General features: G+C 41.4%; 1 protein-coding gene across 1 annotated transcript; it reads left to right on the top strand.

The window, feature by feature from the left end:
• The first annotated feature begins 729 nt into the window (after nt 1-729).
• On the top strand, nt 730-16,772 carry LOC117272883 (protein mono-ADP-ribosyltransferase PARP14-like). Its single transcript, XM_033652010.2, has 14 exons — nt 730-1,007; nt 1,104-1,228; nt 1,476-3,011; nt 3,100-3,336; nt 4,699-4,923; nt 5,022-5,076; nt 5,248-5,394; nt 10,244-10,306; nt 10,398-10,574; nt 12,152-12,334; nt 12,447-13,073; nt 13,289-13,425; nt 13,591-13,771; nt 16,062-16,772. Exons 1-14 carry the CDS (start codon nt 836-838, stop codon nt 16,346-16,348), a joined length of 4,152 nt encoding a protein of 1,383 aa, XP_033507901.2. The 5' UTR covers nt 730-835; the 3' UTR covers nt 16,349-16,772.
• Nucleotides 16,773-16,808: the final 36 nt, after the last annotated feature.

Below are 16,808 nucleotides of genomic sequence, written 5' to 3'. Positions count from 1 at the left end.
GGCTGCTTCACCTTGTTTGGTTTTGATCCTGGGAACACTGAGTAAACCTGTTCCAGATGATCTGAGGGGTCTGGATGCTTCATAACGTACAAGTATATCAGAGATGTATTTAGGCCCGAGACCATTTAGTGCTTTATAGTCAAGTAACAAGATTTTAAAGTCTATCCTTTGACACACAGGAAGCCAGTGCAGTGATTTAAGCACTGGTGTAATGTGCTCCACTCTCTTGGTGTTGGTGAGGACTCTGGCAGCAGCGTTCTGGACGAGCTGCAGTTGTCTGATTGATTTTTTACTCAGGCCTGTGAAGACACCGTTACAATAGTCCAGAAGAGAAGAGAACTATAAAAAACATTTGATTACATGACTTATTTTTTTGGAGGTAGAAGTTTTTTTTTTTTTTTTTTTTTAAATCACCTTTTCATTAGCCGCAATTTTTGTCATTTGCCGCGATTTCCCGCAAAAAAAAAAAAATCACATAAAAATGCTGCAATTTTTATCACAATTTTTGACAAAATTGCCCGCAAATTCAAGGATTCAAGTTTTTTTTGCCGCGAAATCCTGGAGGGACTGATTATCCCTACATTACTGTAAGTGATCATAGTTTCTGCCCAACAGGATAAACCAGGGAAATGCCCTTAAACACTCAGCATGAACTAGCTATGTCACAGGGTGTGCCCATTTGCAAATACAGAGTGAGAAGGAAGTTTAAAAAAAAGGGATAAATGAAAGTGAAAGTATACACAGGTACTTAAGACAACACAGCTCACTCAAGAGGCATGCTGGCATACTGAGAAGTGCTGACCTTATTTAAAGTTTTGAAGGACTGTAGGTAAAAATGGACGAATACCAGCGTCCACTGTTCTTCGAGGCAAGAGATCTGACAGACAGAGAGAAGGAGAAAATCAGGAGGCACTTCCAAAAGAGACGAGACTCTGGGGGAGGGGATTGTGGGACGGTTGAAAAGGCTGGAGGCAACATCTACAAAATATGTTTCAAGGAAAAAGAAGGTGAGTTCAGATAACTTGAAGGTAGAATATACTTTGTAGTTTTTAGTTTAAATGTGAGGTTTTCCTTGGAACTTGGATGATGTTGTTTTCTTACAGACCAGGAAAGAGTTTTGCAGAGGAAGTTTCACAACATATCCCTTCCTTGTGGGGAACTACGTCTGACAGTGAGCCGAACCGAATCGTCACAGACCACCGATCAGCCATCGACAAGTCAATCACAGGTGAGTGAATGCTGCACAGAGACTTCTTTTCAACGCTTTCATGATTACAGTAAACACTGCGTCACAAACCTCCGCGCCAGGTGATGTGGTCGGACCAGTTTAGGGGGATTTCTGAGCACATTCAACATCTGATAATAACAGTGCTCATGATCCTGACAGTTTTTACATCTTTTTGTAATCCATTGATTACAGGATGTTACTAATACACTAAGATTACTATAAATTATTTTTTGTTTTTCTTCTTCAGACATTCACAAAAGCAAACACAAAAGGCCTTGAGAAGATTTTCAAACTGGACATTTTCCTGCTGTATTTCCTGAGAGACAACCCTAAAGCAAATAAAGTCTTACAGAAACAGCTCTCTTCTATCGGCTGCGTGTTCGAGTTAGATTTTGACGAGGAGGAGGCAGTGGTTAGGGGGGATATTGAAAAGGGGCCTGGGGGAGCTTTTGGCGTTGCAGAGAAATGGGAAATGCAGGTGGATCGTGTCTTCATTGGTCTCACCGAGAGCTACATTTGCTATCATGTGGTCGAGCCAAAAAAAGTCAAAAAATTACTGCAGGACCTCTACTCTGCGAGCGATGATGTCAAGGTTTACACAGAGGGCAGTTACGCCGTGGTTGTGGGAGAAGCTGAGGCCGTGAACGAGAGGATTGCCATCCTCGAAAAGAGCATGCCAATACGGAAGGAAATACCAATTGTGGAGAAGCAGTTCAAACTGGTAGAGGATGAGTTTAGTCGAGAAATGCACGCACATTACCCAGAAGTCAGAGTCTTCACAGGCAGCGCCATGATCATCTTGGAGGGCCCTGATGAGGACGTGAAGGCGGGAGCTACGAAACTGGATGAGCTGATCAAAAAGGTGAAAGAAAAGAGAGTTAAGCTCAGCACAGCTTTAATAAGCTTTTTAACATCCAGTGGTGCCATCACAAAGTACCAGGCTCGCTTCCAGCAGATCTTCAGAAATCCTGTTCTCCTAGAGCTGGGGTCAGACCTCGTCCTGTCCAGTTTGTCCTCTGACTCCCTGAATGAGGCCGAGGCAGCAGTGCAGAAAGACTTTACTCTGGCCAATGTGCCGCTGCAGGGAGCTGCAGCTGTACCGCCAGATCTGGACAGAGTGAAGGAAACCCTCAACAGAGCCAAGGATGCAGCAAACTGTCGAGAGCTCAGAGTGGAGGTCAGCTTCATCCCAGAACTCAGTGGAACCACAGGCAGCAAAGTACGACTGGTGGGCTACAGTGAAACTGTCAACAAGCTCAAAGAGGTTCTGCACGACTTCCAGATGAATCAAGTCGTCACACAGGAAGTACTGAACCTGCCGCGTCCTGAACTGCTTGACTGTTTTGATAAAATCACAGACCTGATTGGCATGAAGAACACGACGGTGACCTTGAAAGCTTCGCACTTTCCAAGCCCTTGTGTGCTTGTGTCCGGTCCCCGGCGTCAGGTCAAGGAGGCCCAGGATGCACTGAGCTCAGCTCTAGCTAGTTTAATGTCAGACACTCTGATCCTAGATGGTCCGGGGGCTCAGCGGTACTTCCAAGCAGAGGGTAGAATGCATAAGGAGCTGGTAGAGAGCTCCTGCCAGGTTATTATCAGGGAACAGCAAAGTGTGTACTCTGAAGTTGTCAACAATAAACCACGAACCACCAGCAACCCGGTCTTCAGCAGCTCCACGCCCCGACCCATCCCCCTGCCAAGAATACGCAGCAAAACTGCAGGGAGCATGCCGATCAACAAGACATGTCTGGAGATGAGGATTGGAAGTTTGGTGGATGAGCAGGTTTGAAAATTTCTGTTCTCCTTCACATAAAGTAAAACAGCTGCAGTACAGCCACTCACATTGATATTATTTCCCATTACTTCCACAGGTGAACGTGTTGGTGGTCCCCATGCTCAACAAGCAGCTGGCCTCTACTAAAATTGGTAAATGCTTGAGGAGTAAAGCCGGGAAAGCAATCAATTCAAAGTTTAAGTCGGTGGCAGCGAAGTGTACCGTTGTTCCAGGTGATGTTCTGCTGGTTGATGCGCCTCCATCTCTGGGCTGCTCCAAGCTCTTCTTCATCGAGTGTGTGCCATGGGATGGAGTCCTGGGACAGAGTGTGAAGGTAAAGTGAAATACTTGGTGGATTCAGAAGTGTTGGAGAGAAAACACTATGGGTGAGGGCAGACAATGAGCTCAAGGTAGAGTCCTGCATGGGGCTGATTTTAAAGACCTGTCCTGAACCGAAAACGTGACATGCCAATACTGCACCTGGCCAGCCACTCGCACATATGACCTATTAGTTCAACAACCTGACCTGACCCACCGACAATAGATGCACGACTCAACCCGAAACCGCAGATCCTTTAATACCCATGCGCCATTTCAAAAAATTTGGTCAGGCAGCACATTTAAGGAGATCATTTTGAGACTTTTTTTTTCTAAGAAAGTTAAGTTAAACACAACTACTTTACTCTATGCCTGTTTTGGCAATTACCCATCACAACAAAATCAGGTACTTTCAAGAAATAGACGAGCCAAAAAAAACAACAAAAACACACAAAAAACATTAAAAAATAATTTTCAAAAACACATCAAGATTCTAGTCAACTTCCATTGGACTTCTCATCAAGACAGCTATTATCTGAGGGAATATTTTACATCACTTTTATTACTGTCTTAAAGTCACACTTTGACCAATTAGATCCCAAAACCAGAGAAAATAAATAAATGAATTAATTAATTGAATGTGGAATATTATTTATGGAACAGTGGAAATAGAAAAAAAATATATACTTTTACTTGTAATTTTTTACAAACATAGGAAAACATAATAAAATGTTCTTCCTTTCCCACTGGCCTTATTTCACAGGCATCAGTTGGTAGCACCCAACAAAATTATGTACAGTACAAGTAGAATTCAAATTATGCACGTGACTCAAATTTATAAGTCAGTCCACCTTGACCACATATTTGACGACTTTATCATGGTGTACTCTGAGGGACTAATTTTGGGACATTTCATACATGTCAAACTAAGATAGTATTAGGGGTGCACAATGGATGGCAACAAATTTTTGGACTTCAAAGCAAGTTAAAGTAACTTAAAGTTTTGCATTTAAACTTCAGGACTCTTGGTGACTGCAATTAAGGATTTAAATATACAACTATTTCTTAATGCTGAATCTTTGAAACGTCAGTGGTTTGATCCAAACAGAAAGACTATGACATTCATGATCTTCAGGCAGGGATATGCTTGAGACAATCAAGTTCATACAAAGTGTCACCCTACAGTGTCTAAAGGCAAAAGTTTGAAGTTTCTCCTCAGTCTTTTTTTTCATATGACTTAAGTGAGAATTTTCTCTTTTACTGTAAGTTTATCTTTACAAAATTCCAATCTACTCTATATTAACTTACTTCACACATTTTAGAGAGCTATGTTAAATGCAGCGGTAACATTTAAATGTGTGATTTTTTGTTTCCGCAGGCGCTCAGTAACGGGCTCAGGAGGTGTTTGGACCTGTGTGTACAGAATGGCTTGTGCTCGGTGGCCTTTCCAGTTATTGGACCAGGAATCGTTTTAAAGTACCCACTGGGAGAAGCCATTCAAGTGCTGACTGAGAGCATCCGCCAGTTTGGATTGTCGGAATCCTCTGGGTCCCTCACCACCATCCACATCGTCATTAAATCAGGTTATCCTGACTCTGAGCAGGTGACTGTCACCACTTGTAACTGAAACTGGTTTGTCAGATGTGTGCCTGCATGATATAAAGATAAGGAAGTGTTTAATGCTGGTGCTTTTATTTACAGTGCTACCATGACACCTACAGGCATCTCAGCTCAAATATGACCCAGGGAGGCCAAGGTAAACTGCTTACACTACCACTATTAATTACAAACACAGCCATTAATGTGCAACACTTAAAATACATTTTTAAGTATTCATTCATTAGAAATTCAATTTAATAAATTTCATTTTCAGCTATCATTAAACATCAGACAAAAATGAAACATGTCATGGTGCTTTTCCTCTCAGCAATCTTCAGATCCCTCACCAGTGACCTTGACAACATCACAATGACAGTGGGAGGCGGGGTGAAACTGCAGGTGGTGTTTGGTGACATCACTAACGAGACTACAGACGTTGTGGTGAACAGTACCGACTTCACAAATTATGGCATTGGTGAGTGAGCGCTGAGGATGCTTCATAAAGGCAGGTGCCTAATGACATTGGTGACTTTTCATCTAGTGTCACCAGCAGGGCGAAGTTTCACTTTTTCATTAAAATATCTCAACATCTACGCGATAGTAGGGTTGGGCGATATGGGCCTAAAATATGATGCTATTTCAGGACAAATTAGAAAAAAAACCCATATATTATTAAGAGCATAGAACTGCAACAAAATAAGTGATATGGTTTTACAGTTTGCCTTCAAATATTCAGTAAAAGTTAAAATGTTCTCTCATTTCGTTAGTCTGTGAACAACAACAGTAACTCAGATCTATCACAAATTACACATTTAAAGAGCTACAAATACAAAAAATGTCCTCTGGGATCTATATATATATACAGTACAGGCCAAAAGTTTGGACACACCTTCTCATTCAATGCGTTTTCTTTATTTTCATGACTATTTACATTGTAGATTCTCACTGAAGGCATCAAAACTATGAATGAACACATGTGGAGTTATGTACTTAACAAAAAAAGGTGAAATAACTGAAAACATGTTTTATATTCTAGTTTCTTCAAAATAGCCACCCTTTGCTCTGATTACTGCTTTGCACACTCTTGGCATTCTCTCCATGAGCTTCAAGAGGTAGTCACCTGAAATGGTTTTCCAACAGTCTTGAAGGAGTTCCCAGAGGTGTTTAGCACTTGTTGGCCCCTTTGCCTTCACTCTGCGGTCCAGCTCACCCCAAACCATCTCGATTGGGTTCAGGTCTGGTGACTGTGGAGGCCAGGTCATCTGCCGCAGCACTCCATCACTCTCCTTCTTGGTCAAATAGCCCTTACACAGCCTGGAGGTGTGTTTGGGGTCATTGTCCTGTTGAAAAATAAATGATCGTCCAACTAAACGCAAACCGGATGGGATGGCATGTCGCTGCAGGATGCTGTGGTAGCCATGCTGGTTCAGTGTGCCTTCAATTTTGAATAAATCCCCAACAGTGTCACCAGCAAAACACCCCCACACCATCACACCTCCTCCTCCATGCTTCACAGTGGGAACCAGGCATGTGGAATCCATCCGTTCACCTTTTCTGTGTCTCACAAAGACACAGCGGTTGGAACCAAAGATCTCAAATTTGGACTCATCAGACCAAAGCACAGATTTCCACTGGTCTAATGTCCATTCCTTGTGTTTCTTGGCCCAAACAAATCTCTTCTGCTTGTTGCCTCTCCTTAGCAGTGGTTTCCTAGCAGCTATTTGACCTTGAAGGCCTGATTGGCGCAGTCTCCTCTTAACAGCTGTTCTAGAGATGGGTCTGCTGCTAGAACTCTGTGTGGCATTCATCTGGTCTCTGATCTGAGCTGCTGTTAACTTGCGATTTCTGAGGCTGGTGACTCAGATGAACTTATCCTCAGAAGCAGAGGTGACTCTTGGTCTTCCTTTCCTGGGTCGGTCCTCATGTGTGCCAGTTTCGTTGTAGCGCTTGATGGTTTTTGCGACTCCACTTGGGGACACATTTAAAGTTTTTGCAATTTTCCGGACTGACTGACCTTCATTTCTTAAAGTAATGATGGCCACTCGTTTTTCTTTAGTTAGCTGATTGGTTCTTGCCATAATATGAATTTTAACAGTTGTCCAATAGGGCTGTCGGCTGTGTATTAACCTGACTTCTGCACAACACAACTGATGGTCCCAACCCCATTGATAAAGCAAGAAATTCCACTAATTAACCCTGATAAGGCACACCTGTGAAGTGGAAACCATTTCAGGTGACTACCTCTTGAAGCTCATGGAGAGAATGCCAAGAGTGGGCAAAGCAGTAATCAGAGCAAAGGGTGGCTATTTTGAAGAAACTAGAATATAAAATATGTTTTCAGTTATTTCACCTTTTTTTGTTAAGTACATAACTCCACATGTATTCATTCATAGTTTTGATGCCTTCAGTGAGAATCTACAATGTAAATAGTCATGAAAATAAAGAAAACGCATTGAATGAGAAGGTGTGTCCAAACTTTTGGCCTGTACTGTAAATCAACAGGTGATTTCCTTCTTTTCGTAAAATCCTAAATGATTGAGTTGTTTTTTCCACCTGGATCTTTATGCTCTGCCATTCATCCTCTAATTATCATGCTGTAACCTGTGACAGGATGTTATGATACCACAACTATCGCACATTCACATATGTAGTGTTTTTAAAACTGCGAGCATCATGTAGGTTTACATTACCAAAGGTTCATGCCAAAATCACTTTAAGACGAGAGAGGAGAGGGAGAGACGCTGTGCTGCTGCCAGAGGAGCCGCTGAATGAGTTCCCTCTGAACTGTTATTCTGTATAAGAGTCTGAGAAGTCCGGGGCTGTTCATAAAACATTCAGGACGCCACAGTTTATCCCACACTACTGAAGATGCTCCTATTTCTGGAACCACTGCAGAGTCGGTAATAATTTCGCTTTCAGCCACGCCTGTTGTTGCCATAGGTAACAGTATGACATCATATGTCAGCAAGCCGAAATATGACCAGTATCATGGTATGAGTTGTTCATATGATTGAAAACAAATATAATGGTGTTATAGTGAATGCGGTGATATGACACACCCCTACCCGACAGCTATGGTTCCCACATGATGCAGACTTCTTCAACTTCTACTTGTCGTGGTTGAGCTAGTTTGGAATATTGTTATGCCAATATGACATTTCTTGTCCCTGTGTTGTGTGAGGTACATTGTTTTAGTTTCTGTCTGCTTATTTTTTTCTGATTTTGTGATAATGGACTGATGCTGTTTGTCTGTGTATTGGTTATTGTATGTAATCACCACCTGCTTACACTACACACCAGCTTCTAAAGCCTAATATTTATAAAATTGAATTTAAGACATTGTGAGACTTTAAAAGGACCTTTAGACACCGTGGTTAGCACTCACATTGGATGACACGTTGCACACACTGACCTACAGGAATACTGAAGTCCTTAGTGGCAGCTAAAAGTCCATTTTAGGAAATATGAAACTCACCTGTTACAGAAGAACAGTCACATCCTCAGTAACTTAGTTGTCATGGAGCTGACAGCCAGCACAGCCAGGTAACGTTAGCTTGTTCTCCTCAGGTGTGTCTTTACTCTTCAACATAAAGCACGCCGACAGTCATGTCAAAGAGAGTCACAAAAACAGACTGAATATGTCCAGGAAAGCATCCTGATACAGCCTTTATAACACAACTGCGTCACCAACGCTTCCGTTTGTTTTTCATCCAGTCTTTGACAGACGAAGTTTATCAGATTATTATCGTCTCTTACTCCTCAAAGTTATGACTTTTTTTTTTTTCATTACAACGAAATTCAACCGTTAATCGTTTTAGCGAAACAACAAACGATATTATAACATACCAAAATGCGTATTAACTTATTTTTAAACGGCTAATGTGGCTAAAACGGAGTTAGCAGCTACATCTTCGGCTTTGGCTAACCGTTGGCTGGTCAACCAAACATGGCTAGCAGCAGAACTATCCCTCTGACGTATGAGCTTTCAGCAACCAATCAGAGGACGGGGTCAACCGGGGTCGATTTTATATTAAATTAAAATAAATCAATTATTCACATTTAAATACTTTTGTTGTATTCGCTTTCATACAAAGGTTTGATTAAAAAATAATAATAATAATAATAATAAATAAATAAGAGGGGTGCTAGGCCGGGCGTTTTTTGGGGGGAGCTGGAGCGCCCCCTGCCGCCACACCTGCTTTCGTTACAATTACATTTTCATTAGCCTCTGCTTTACTGTCACGGATGTATAAAGACAACTTTACTTTGCGTTTATTGCTAAGTAGTAAAGCCAGCTGATATGCTAGCTATGTTAGCCAGCTAAGATGAAACTAAGGTTGTAAGCATGGTAAACATTATGCCAGTTGAACATGTTAGCATGCTGACATTAGCTTTTAGCTCAAAATACAAACTGACAGATACGTCGTATTTAAGAATTGTATTTTACAAAGTAGCAATCTCACAGTGTAAAAATTGTTAGTAACAAAGTATAATAAAAAATACCAAAAATAAAAGTACTCATGCAGAATGGCAAATTTCAGAATCATATATAGCATATTACATTAATGCATAATAACAACATTTAGTAATATTCAATGCATTATTGTGTACACCACTTTAATGTTGGATCTGCACACTAAGAAATTACTCATGGGGTTTGTGGATAAAGCTTAAAATTAAAAAAAAATGTAATCAGTTAACTTATTTTAAGAAGCTGGTCAAAATCAAGTTTTTAGACATTTTGAGTAGGATAAAATTCAAATAAATATGTTCGAATATGTTAAATAAAATAATATGACCTATAAATATCACCTCAACTTTTGGATAAATGTTAAGTTGGTCCAACTTAATTAAATTTTTCGAGGTCAAAGCAAATCATGTTGGTCATAATAATAATATAATTGAGTTTGTGGGATTATAGGACTCAAATTGTTACCTTGATTTTTTTCAAGTTGAACCAATGGGTTATTTTGTAGAGTGTGGTAAAGGTGGAGCTAGTGATAACTACTTTTCTGTATATACTGCTGTGTATCTTAATCAAAAAATCACATCAAAATGTATTAGTTGACTCCTGTTTTGTATGAAAAATCTGAATCTGCAAATAATCTATGTGGTGGAGTAAAAAGTACAATATCTTCCCAAAAGTCATAGTCAAGTTAAAGTACAAAGAAGTATAAAATGGAAAAACTCATCTCAAGTACACTGTAAAAATTGTACTTCAGTAGGCCTACAGTGTTTGAGTAAATGTACTCAGTTACTTTCAGATACTGATGGATGAAGACTCTTGGTTTTGTTCTATTATAAATGTAATCTTTATTTCACAGACGGTGTGTGCAAAGACATCTTAACTGTAGCTGGACCAGAGGTGGAAGCTGAACTTAAAGCAGGTGAGAAGAAAAGAGGACCAGCTAGACATTTTAGAGCAACACACACACTGACAGCTTCTTACTCATCTTGTCTTTTTTGTGTCGTGTGTAGCACAACCTAACAATGGAGACGTTGTTGTAACTCAACCTGGATCTTTCCCCTGTGGGGCCATTTTTCATGTCTGTGGCAAAAAGGATCCAGTCCTCACTGAACAACTGGTGTGTCGCATCATTGAACGCTGTGAATCGTATAGGTGTGAGTCTGTCGCCATTCCTGCTATTAATGCTGGTAGGTATTTTGTGGGACATCCTTGATGTTTAAAAACACACACACACACACAGCTTAATGTCAGTTTTGTAAGTTCAAGTCAGTGTTGGTTTTAACTCTGCCAGTAAAACATTTGAATTGTTTAAGCATGTGGATGGATCACTGGATGGGCCTACCAGGAACAAATAAACCTTTAAAAAGACACAAAATGACACCAAGAAGACAAAAATATACATCGAGGGACACAAAATGACAACAAACACGCAAAGGAACTACAAAGAGACACAAAATGACTACAACGAAAAACAAACGTCCAAAAGACACAAATACACCCTTAAGAGATACAAATTGACCTTTAAAGACACAAAATGAAAACAAAGATGCAAAGGAACTACAAAGAGACAGAATGACTACAAAGAGAAAAAGAAATACATCAAAGAGACAACAAAGACATGCTGAGAAACTACAGAAACATACAATGAAAAAAAAAGATACAAATATACATCAAAAAGACACAAAATGGCTACAAAAACATGCAAAGAAACTCCAAAGAGACACAAATTAACCTTTAAAGAGACACAAAATAACAACAAAGAGAAACAAAACAACTCCAAAGAGAAAAAAAATACATCAACAGGACATAAAATGACCAAAGACAGACACAAATATTCACAAAGAGACACAAAATAACAAAGAGAGAAGCAAAGTGTCCAAAAAAGACATAAATATACCCCTAAGAGACACAAACTGACCTTTAAAGACACAAAATGACAACAAAGACACTAAGGAACTACAAAGAGAAAAAAAATACATCAATGGGACATAAAATGACCAAAAACAGATACAAATATTCACAAAGAGACACAAAATAACAACAAAGAGAAACAAAACAACCACAAAGAGAAACAAAACAACTACAAAGAGACACAAAACCACTACAGAGAGAAACAAAGTGTTCAAAAAGACACAAATATACCCCTAAGAGACACAAACTGATCTTTAAAGAGAGACAAAATAACAACAAAGAGAAACCAAACAACTACAAAGAGACACAAAATGACAACAGAGACACAAAACGACCAGAGAGAGAAACAAAGTGTTCAAAAAAGACACAAATACACCCCTAAGAGACACAAACTGACCTTTAAAGACACAAAACGACAACAAAGACACTAAGGAACTACAAAGAGACACAAAATGACTACAAAGAGACCCAAATACACATTGAAGAGACACAAAATGACCCCCCCAAAAAATACAAATTTCTGTCAGAGAGGCACAAAATGACCAAATAGACACAAAATATCTTTAAAGAGACACAAAATTACAACAAAGAGATGCAAATAAACTACAAAGAGAAACAAAATGAACAAAAAAGGTACAAATATACCCTTAGGAGACACAAAATGGCTTCAAAAAGACACAGAAAGATTACAAAGAAACACAAGATTACCACAAAAAGACGCAAAACAACAACAAAACAAGGTAAACCAGCTCAAAGTCTGTGTGTCTTGCTCTCATGTAGAGGAGGTGGTGTGGCCTTCTGCATGTTTGTGCCCAGGGGACCAGTGTCTCATTGTACGTCCATGTTTGTGCAGGAATCGGTGGGTTGGAGCCCGGTGTCGTGGCAGGTGCCATCCTCCGCGGGGTCGAGACTGCTACGTCGTCCACTCCTCTTAACTCTCTCACGGACATCCGCCTTGTCCTGTTCAAGATCAATGTCTTCTTGGCCTTCAAAGAGGAGGCGATGCAGAGGTTTTCCACTGCAGTGATCCACAGAGGTGATTCACAAGCAGCCTTCTTCTCTCATAGCTGCTCAGAGATCCGTCTCTTTTCATCAGAATTATTTTCATAGATATTGTCAGTGAGTGTTTCCTTTGACCTTCCCTGCAGTGCCAGCACCTCAGTTACCTCTTGTACAACAACAGCCGCCACCTTCGTCAGTGAGCACAGACTTAAGCCTCCTCTGTACCAACTCCTCAAGCCAGCAGTCCGTCTTCCTGTTTCTGGGTCTCTCCAGACAGGATGTAGACAAGGCCAAGGCCAAGCTGGAGGAACTGTACCAGGGTCAGTGCTCCACTCTAACCTTCACAAAGGAGGAGCTGGCAGGTCTCACCCAGGACGACATGAGGGATCTGAAGCAGCTGGTGGAGACAGAGGGTCTGTACGTGCAGAAGGACCAGTCAGGCCAGGGCGCCTTAACAGTGAGCGGGCTCAAAGACGGGGCCAACAAGGTGATGCAGCTGATCAACGCCTCCCTGCAGGGCTGCCTCAGAAGAGAAAAGAGAGCAAGGGAGGAGGAGGAGCTGTACGCCCGTGTGGCCTGGTGCATCCTGGGACACAGCGGCAACTGGGAAAGGGTCCCCAAGACAGCCAATTACAACCTGGAGAATAAGGAAGTAGCAGGAGGGATAGTGGACGCACAGAGCATCCAGTGGTTCGTGGACCTGCCGAGGATGGAGGCCACGGGACTGTTGAGTGGACAGACGGTGAAGCTGAAGCGACTTCAGCATCTGCCAGGTGAGAAGATTGTTTTATTTTATGTTACATACGTATTGATACTTGAGAATGATAAAGATCAAAATGATCATCATATGTGCCATTATCAGAGTGCTCTCCACTGAGCAGTGGTAGAAAGTGTAGTCTTTACAGTGCACTTGAGGTCCTCGCTGATGTGGTTTCCCAGGGATCTAAAACTAGGGACCCTCTCCATTTTGTCCTGTAACTCCTTTCAGACTTCACTCTGCCTCTGTACTGGGACAACATGGCCACTGATAAAGCTCTGAAGCTGGTTCCACTGCAGCCGTCCTCCGCAGAATACCGTGCAGTGAAGAGGGACTTCAAACTAACTGTCTCCAAGGCTGTGCTGAAGGTGGGCAACATTCACTGGACGAGACGTTTCAGTATCGGCAGACATTCAGGCTGATAGTTTAACAGCTTTCATCTACATGGACGGAACTTTTTCATGAGAGTGTTGCATGTACATTTAGTATTTTTTGCGTAATATCTGTGTTGGACTTGTTTTGTTTCTTGACAGATCGAGCGCGTGCAGAACATCCATCTGCGACGCGCCTACGAAGCCCAGAAGAAGCACATCTCTGACAGGAACAAAGAGCAGGGCGGAGCAGGTGAGAAGCATCTGTACCACGGGACCACCCAAGACAACTGTGACTCCATCATGAAGACGGGGTTCAACAGGCGCTTTTCTGGACAGAACGGTAAAGATCTTTAACACCAGTTCACAGTCATAAGTAGTCATGGTTTCCACAGCGTAGGATGAGACGGTGCTGCTTTTATTTCCAACACTTTCTTCTATTCATTCAGAACAAATCACATCTGTTGCCTCTGGTTTAGAAAGCATCACATCCTCCTGTATGAAGGGAAGAACCTGATTACTGGAGTTTAGAGGAGAAAATGTTTGTTAACCTATGAACCTATTAGTACAACACTGAGAACCTGGGTTTTACATTATACAAATAGTCCTGTCAGGTAGGGAAATACCAATTCAATTCAAATTCAGTTCAATTCAATTGAAAGCTACTATGCTTACATTTACTTCTGAGTAAAACTTCTCCTCTGAGACTGCCATTCCGAGATTGTCCTCACTGGAAAAAATCACAGTATTGACCATTTTTTTTAAGACTTAACATGACTGTGTTTATTTTTTCCTGACCATCAATCGCCAAAGCTTTAGAGGACAAAATGCACCTTGTCTCCCAACAGCTTCTTAAACCATGAAAATTGTCTCTAACCAAGTAGTTGCTTAGACTCCAGATGAAACAGCATTTCGACTATCTAGATTCAGTATTGTGATGTATATCTGAGTGAAACAGGGCTGCGTTCAGCCATGACAAAATGAAGCAAGAGGTTTATTTAAACTAAGACAGTGGTGCACCGAACTCCCTGTACTGCCTTTAAATACGTCGGGGTTTAAATGGTTTGATTCACTTCAATTCAAAGGGGCTTTATTGGTCCAGGAAACATGTTTACACTGCCAAATCAAGTGTGAAATTTTGGTTTATAAAGATGTCGCACACGCAAAATGAGAGACCTCAAAGCCCTTTGCACACACGAACATGTCATTCAACCCAGAAACCGCTACCCTGGAAATCCAGAGTTCTCGCGAGAGCACAATTTGAATTTGCTCAGCGAGTCACTCTGGCAATCAGTAATGATGCTCATTACCTATGTCCATGAAACCGAGCTGCACCAATCACATCAGTGTATCTGCTATAGGCAGGCCAGAGGCGAGTTAAACAGATGACAGCGCTGCGACGACGAAGTCTGGAATCAGTCAGTAAACATTGCAAGATGGCTACGGATGAACACCAGTTGTTTGAAATGGCTTTGGCCGCTACAATGAACGAGTTAGACTTGGCTTTTTCTCTAAAAGAGGAACAGAAGACGGCACTCGAATCTTTCCTTTGCAAGAAGGACGTTTTTGCTGTTTTGCCGACCGGATACGGCAAGAGTCTAATCTACCAGTTAGCTCCACTGGTAGCGCTCTGGATACGTCACCCCGGGTATTGTTCTGATTGGTCGTAGTGTTATCCAATTGCGTGCAGTGATATTTTCAAATGCATGCTTGGTGCTGCCCCTCGAGTTGGGCCATTTGCATTACTCGTGGCCAGACCCTAATCTTTCTAGATTTGGGTCTGGATTTCCAGGCTAAGAAACCGCAGCAAAAGGGTTCACACTGTTGTCAGATTGAACCAAGCAGCAATCACCTGGGCTGTAAAATGAAGGCGGCACTAAAGCAGCAGGTCTTTAAATAGCTACTTAAGGCTGGCAATGGAAGACAGTCACTCCCAATAGACCTCCATGTTAACATGCATGACTTCACAGCAGAAACAAACATGTTTACAGCCTACAAAAACAGTTTCGGTCTCTGTAGCTAATTTCAACGTTCATTACAACTGTAAGTGAATTTTTATTTCATGTTTACATTTTATTAAGGCTTAGAGTTATGCATAATTAAGGTGGGCCGCTTTGAGTGACAGGCTGTCTGCCAATAGTGTCCTCTGGCTCTCAGTCAGAAAGAAGCGCTCACTTCTGGCTCCAAATAACCAAGATGTCGACGGCTGTAATGCCAAACTTGAGGCTTCAAAACAGGAGTCAACAAACCAGTGGGTGACGTCACGGTGGCTACGTCCATTATTTTTACAGTCTATGGATTGAACATGCCCCAGTACAAATACAGTGCATACAGAGCAGTGGCCAGACTACGATGTAAACATGTTCGCACCTTTAACTGAAAGTGTTTGTTTTTGCCACTGACAGGCTCAGATTGCTATTAGTGTCTGACAAGATTACTGAAAGGATCCCTACAGAGATAGACCTTTAACCACCCCTAAATCTCTACCAGACTCGATTTAAACAAACAGTGATTTATCATGGTAAAACACACGTAAGTTTCAGATGAGAAACACTCTTATGTGTAGCTTTTGTAACATATGGATCATTTTCATTATATAAGGTCTTGTTAATTTCCTCTCCTCTTATCCTCAGCAACTTCATTCGGTCATGGAACCTACTTTGCGGTGAACGCCAGCTACTCGGCCCTCCCCACCTACTCCAGACCAGCTGCCAATGGCTCCCAGTTAATGTTTGTGGTCCGAGTCCTGACTGGCGTCTACACTGTGGGTCACAGCGACATGAGGGTCCCTCCTCCTCGCAGCGACCTGGGACCTCATGACCGCTACGACAGTGTGGTGGACAGAATGGACCATCCCAACATGTATGTTGTGTTCCACGACAACCAGGCGTACCCAGACTACCTCATCACGTTCAAGTGACAATGAGGGGAACACTAAGTACTTAACACTGTGCAAGTTACTGTAGATAAGTGTATAAAGAATAAAGATCAGCTTTAGATTCTTAGTTATATTTGGGGGGTTTTAATTTAAAGTTATAGTTAGACAGTATTAGACAGTATTTTTAAGAATTAGTAAAATTAAGTTTTGATCATATATACATGTAAATGTTTAGTATTTAATGTTTATTAAGAATCTCAGGATTATTCTCCAGTTTACATCCAAAGTTTTAGGCAAAAAATTAAACTTAAGCTGCGTGGGTACCTGCGAAGCAGCTCCTCCAGGAATTAACTTTACTGCTGCACTTTTGTTTTTTAGATTACAAGATGTACTGTAAGTGGCTTTGGATTTATTTGTCTTGTATCTTTACTGCCAATCTAAGCCATAATAAAAAGTGTCAAATCATTGATGCTGCCTCTGTTGCTCATGAAGTAAAGACACC

Source organism: Epinephelus lanceolatus, chromosome 22, assembly GCF_041903045.1.
Source record: "Epinephelus lanceolatus isolate andai-2023 chromosome 22, ASM4190304v1, whole genome shotgun sequence".
Lineage (NCBI taxonomy): Eukaryota > Metazoa > Chordata > Actinopteri > Perciformes > Serranidae > Epinephelus > Epinephelus lanceolatus.
Note: the sequence above shows the minus strand (reverse complement) of the source record. Positions and strands in the feature narration are given on the sequence as shown.

Coding starts and splice junctions, on each gene's coding strand:
- LOC117272883 (XM_033652010.2), top strand. CDS start 836: ATGGACGAATACCAGCGTCCACTGTTCTTCGAGGCAAGAGATCTGACA. Junction 4,924..5,021: donor GTTATCCTGACTCTGAGCAG/GTGACTGTCACC, acceptor TTTTATTTACAG/TGCTACCATGACACCTACAG. Junction 10,575..12,151: donor CATTCCTGCTATTAATGCTG/GTAGGTATTTTG, acceptor ATGTTTGTGCAG/GAATCGGTGGGTTGGAGCCC.